The sequence below is a fragment of the Pterocles gutturalis genome, unplaced genomic scaffold (assembly GCF_000699245.1).
Source record: "Pterocles gutturalis isolate BGI_N339 unplaced genomic scaffold, ASM69924v1 scaffold53432, whole genome shotgun sequence".
Taxonomy (NCBI): domain Eukaryota; kingdom Metazoa; phylum Chordata; class Aves; order Pterocliformes; family Pteroclidae; genus Pterocles; species Pterocles gutturalis.
In genome coordinates, this window is record NW_010112238.1 from 1 (window position 1) to 5,082 (window position 5,082).

The 5,082-nt window shown below is 51.6% G+C and overlaps 1 protein-coding gene across 1 annotated transcript; it reads left to right on the forward strand.

Annotated features, from left to right (window-relative positions):
• Nucleotides 1-1,413: 1,413 nt before the first annotated feature.
• Nucleotides 1,414-3,372, forward strand: LOC104462114 (iporin-like; the record flags this gene model as incomplete). The annotated part of the gene is given in 2 exon segments (XM_010073944.1): nt 1,414-1,714; nt 1,717-3,372. Coding segments are annotated over 2 exon segments (1,957 nt in total), but the record flags the coding sequence as incomplete, so codon positions are not given.
• Nucleotides 3,373-5,082: the final 1,710 nt, after the last annotated feature.

The window sequence follows — 5,082 nt, forward strand, 5'->3', positions numbered from 1 at the left end:
TCTGTGATTCTATGATTCTATGATTGCTGACCAAATGTGTTTGGGCAGGGTTTTCAGGACAAGTAGTGTAGCTATGAGAGCAGTAGGTCATTCTTTAATCCCTCAGGATCATCCTGGATCACTGTTGCCTTTGTGGTTTCTCCCTCTCCTTGCTGCCTTAGCTTTCTTCCCATGCCCTCCTCTGCGTTGTCTTCTCAGTGTGTAGAAGGGAAGGCAGGAGGGAGAAGCCCTCCTGGCACTTGCAGGTTGGGCCTCTGGGTTGGATGGGGAAGGAGGAATGAATATATTCTCTGCTCTCCCATATCAAGTGCTGGTGAATGTCTTCCTCTCGTTTTATGAGAGCCTACTATTTACTGAACACTGAGGCACTGGGACTCAGTGCCCCACCTGTGGGATGTGGCGGTCGTACTATTGTGAAGGGCAGTAGGTAAGATATATGTGCCACAGATAATGTATCAGAGTGTCAGAGAACTATGAACTGGGCACCCCCAACCACAAAACACACCAGTTTTAGCTGACGCTTAACCACTAGCAAAAGGTCAGCAGAAGGCACCATGCTGTATGGGACCTATTTAACCATCAGCAGTGGCTCCCCATGGCGCACCACTGAAGTCATCTGCTCCTTTCCACATGAGATGCCCTTGCATATGTATGTAGTTTCATACTTCACCGTGCTCCCCTGACACCATTAAAAGAGCTCAGGAACTCATGGGTGTTCCTGGATTTTGGAGTGGAATGGTTGTTGCTGCTTTCCTGTTCCAGTGTGTTCCTGCTTTCCAGTCTCAGCTTGGACTTGTGCCTCTAACGTTGCAAGGTCTGGCAGTGCTGTTCAGTGTTTGGTTCTTAGAAGTTCAAGGTACCTAAAGACAGGCAAAGATATTGAACTGTGAGAAGATGGGCTGCTCCTATCAGAGTGAGGCACTTCATTTCAGACCCTGTGCTATCTGCATGTTTTCCTGCAAGCATACAGTGCTGTCCACACTAAGATCGTCATTTGGCCCAAAGTAGCTCTTTGGCTACTTGAATGAAATCAATAGCTCGCTTCAGATAAGCTTGAGAGGGGTCAGTCGGAAGTGCAAGTGTTGTCCCAGGAGTCTGCAGGGAGGGGGACATGTTTTTCTTACATGGTGGTGTTTTCCCTGAAGAAAGACAAATCAGAACCTTGTGCTTGGGTACTTGGGCTGTCAAGGACCATTCTGTTTGGTCCTTGTTGGCACGAGAAGTCTTCAGTCAAACCAAGAATGCTTTAAATCATCTCTGCCTTTCATGAGAGGTGACTTCCTTTGTGTTTTTTGTCTCCCTCTAGGTATCTGAATTTCCTCATGAGAAGGGTCTTCCCTCCATCTCATGTGCAGCCCTACCTGTCCATGGGTAGCATCAGCTTAACTGATGTCCTGAAGAGTGTTCCTCACCATGGATAGTCCACCTAAACTGACTGGTGAGACGCTGATTGTCCATCACATTCCCCTGGTGCATTGCCAGGTCCCTGATAGACAGCGCTGCTCCGTGAGCAAAAGGACCAACCCCTTCTGCCAGCCAGAACACAGCATTACACGGACCTCTGCCCTTCCAGACAGAGACCTTTCACAAACTGATTCCTTGGTGTACAGCAGCTTTCTTCAGAACTCTGAAACCTCAGCAGAGGCCTCAGACAACAAAGAAGGCAAAGTGAGGGATTTCATTGTCCCTAGTGTCAGTAAACGACACAACCCTTTCCAGAAGAACTCAGCATCTTTGGGGATGACTTGGGTCAAAAATCTTTCCATCTTCACAACTCACTTGTGGCTAGCAAACCTCCCTTTCATCTGCACGAGCTGGCCTTGCCCCCTTTCCACCTCCACGACTCCAACCACATCGTGAAATCTTGGAACATGACCAGCCGGTCCGGTGTGGTAGACGGGCAAGAGGACAAAATCAGCAGTGACGACATCCAGAAGAGGAACAACACGAACCGGTGCCACCAGGCCTCAGAACGCATGGAACTGGATGAATGCAGCTGCCATCGCGGCAGCTCCTCCAGCTTCTCCTTTGATGGTGGTGAACAGGAGTGGAACCAGAACACAAGTGAATCGCTGAGGAATCAGGATGCTCTGCACAGCCGGACGTGCAGCTGTTCCAGCTCAGAGCTCCAGCACTGTCGCTGCCACAGTTCATCAAGTCAATCTGAAGTGATTGACCAACAGATGGGCTACATCAGTGACTCTTCCTGCAACAGCTCCGATGGGGTGCTCGTGAACTTCAGTACTCTCTACAACAAAACAAATGGCCATTCTCGATCTAACCTGAATTCAGGCAACCTGTCCTGTGACTCTTCCTTCTGCAGCCACTCAGACACAGGAGCTTTTTACCTGGATTTGCATTCATCACCCACAGAATCCAAGATGTCTTGTGAGTCACATCACCCAGAGAGTTCGGGGAACGTGTGTGGGTGTCAACACCCCTCCTCACCTGTCCTTGATGCTAACTGCAACTCCTACCACCTCCACTGTGAGCCTTGCACTTCGGAGAGCTCAGACCTCACTGCCTGCTTCCAGAGCCAAGCACGGCTCGTTGTGGCTACTCAGAATTATTACAAGTTAGTCACATGTGACTTGTCTTCCCAGTCATCCCCCAGCCCAGCAGGATCTTCCATAACTAGCTGCTCGGAAGACCATACCAAAGGTAGCCCAGCCCAGCCCACTGAATACTACCTGTTTAAAAGGCCTGACGTGAGACAAGAAGGAAGAAATGTGGAGTGCAGTGAAGAGGAGACAAAGGGAGAAGCCACACAGAACATGATTGAGGGTCAGGTGTACGTGAATGTGTCACCGCCGAACCTCAACACAAGCCGACAGCGCTCCAGGAGCTATGACCAGAACCTGGACAGGAGTCCTAGCAGCAGGCTGGGCTCCTTGGAGCGCATGGTGAGCTGCCCGGTCAAGCTGAGTGAAAGTCCAGCAATACCCATCCAGAGTTCCCCTCCAAAGCGAGTGACATCTTTTGCTGAACTGGCTAAAGGCAGGAAAAAGAACGGCACCTCCCCACCACTCCGGTCCAGTGCTGATTCCTCCTTGGAGTTCTCCCCTATCCCTGAGACACAGCAGGATTGCCCAGCCTTCCTTGAAGAAAGAGCCCGCCGCAGCCAGAGTCTTCCACCCATGCCCTTCATCCACGGCCTGAACCGGAGCTGTGAGGGCTTCTGTTTAAATCATGCTTTTGGGGACAGCCAGGCTTTGTGTTCCACCAAAGACTCGACCTCCAATGAGAAGGTCCCCAGTGGCCGTGGGGCAGGTGAGCAAGCCTCTGTCTCCCTGCTGACGGAGGCAGATGCCAGCTTCTCAAGTGGCTCTGCCAGTGGCCACGGACAAAGAGATATTAGAGCCCGAGCAGACGGTAAGAAGCCAAACTGTACAGAATGCTGAAGTAAAAAGAAAAGCTGCTCTCTGGGACATGAGGGGAGCAGCAGAGGAACCTGCATGCCAATGACAGACCAGTGCCTGTGCAGTTTGTTTCCTGGCCTGCCACTCCTGAGACAAAGCCTTGCTGTGCTTATTTCAGACCCAGATCAGTGCAAGTGTCTTGCCCTTGTATTTCTAAAGCCTCTTGAGGTTTTGTGCAAACCTCTCATATTGTGCAAGGGAGGACATGGCATTAGCACTTCAGACCTGTGCAGCCTGGAGGATTGTCTCCCTTCCAGGGTGTCATACTCCCCCAGTCCATGAGAATCACCTGCCTTTAGCTCCTAAGACAGATTTGAAGATACTCAGCAGAGTCATGTTCCCAGCAGACAAAGGGAAGGAGGCATTTTTAGCCTTTCTCCCTTGGAGCTACGTGGGGCAGAGGTGGAGAGGAAGGAAGCATAGCCAGGAGTCTCCTCTCAGTGCAGGGTCAGGGAGCTCACACAGTCTCTGCTGGTACTACGGCATGAGTCCTACAGAGATCAGAGGAGCTGAGTGTCTCTGCTGGAATATCCTAGCCATATCCTCCACAGTGCACTGGACTGCTGCAAAGGTTCCTCTGGAGGGTAATTATTCCAGCTCGCTCTGCAGGAAAGTCTGTAATACACGAGGTGCTTTCCACCTCAATATTGCCTTTACATGTCCTGGTGAGGAAGCTGTGTGACAGCCCCACCAGAGGTATCGCCATTTCTCCAGCATGGCAGCAGACCTCTGTCTCTGCTCTAGACAGTTCTGGTACCTGCTTCACATGTAAGAGCCTGCCCAAAATGAGGCTCTGACCAGACTGCTGCAGCAGATAGCCGCTAACATGCCAAGGGCCAGACTGTCTCCATTTAATGCCCTGAAGATTTCTGGCAGGAGGTAGGAAGAACATGTCACACATTGCTGTGGCAAGCGTGGGAGAGATTTTGGCCTTTGGAACAAGAGGTTTTCTGTATATTGTCCTGTTTGTTTATTGAGCCTTGAACATACATTTGGTGTGGGATGGCAGGGAAGGCAGGTCTCTAGTGGGAGAAGGCAGCATGGGAGCAGCCCTCTTTGTTTGCAGAGGGAGTGCTTGGCAGGAGCAAGAGCTGCTCAGGGAGGAGGAGGCAGACAGGAGCTCTCAGGACAATATATCCCAGCAGCTCCTGCAACCCATGCTGCAGTCCCTTCCTCTGCACAGTGACAGCAAGGCAGGTATTAGTGCTGTGTGGAAAGCTCCTGCCTTCAGCTGAAGATAGAGGCAGAGCTGCCTCATTCCAGCTGAGAGCATCATGCAAGCCTAAGAGGGTCTGAGAAGGGACTAGAGGGGAAGCAAGCCCTGAAAAGGCTAGCTATAGGGAGAGAGTCATGGCACATCCCACAGGCAGCAGGTGACACTGGGGTTCTGCCTCAGACAGGTGCTCTGTGGGCTGGAGGAGTTGGGCAGAGGCAAGGCAGAAGTTGCCAAGCTGCACCGGGATGCAGTGTGGCTGGGGATCAGGGATTCCAGTCAGCTCTGTGTGTGTCCCCAGTGCTGCGTGTGTTGTGCACAGCGTGTCACGCTTCAGCTCTGTCCCTTGGGATGTTGTAGCCCCACCAAGAAATGCAGGCATGCATAGGAGGTCAGCCCAGCATGCTCCCTTAGGACATCCTGTCAGAGAGTGTAGGGTGGCAACTAGGA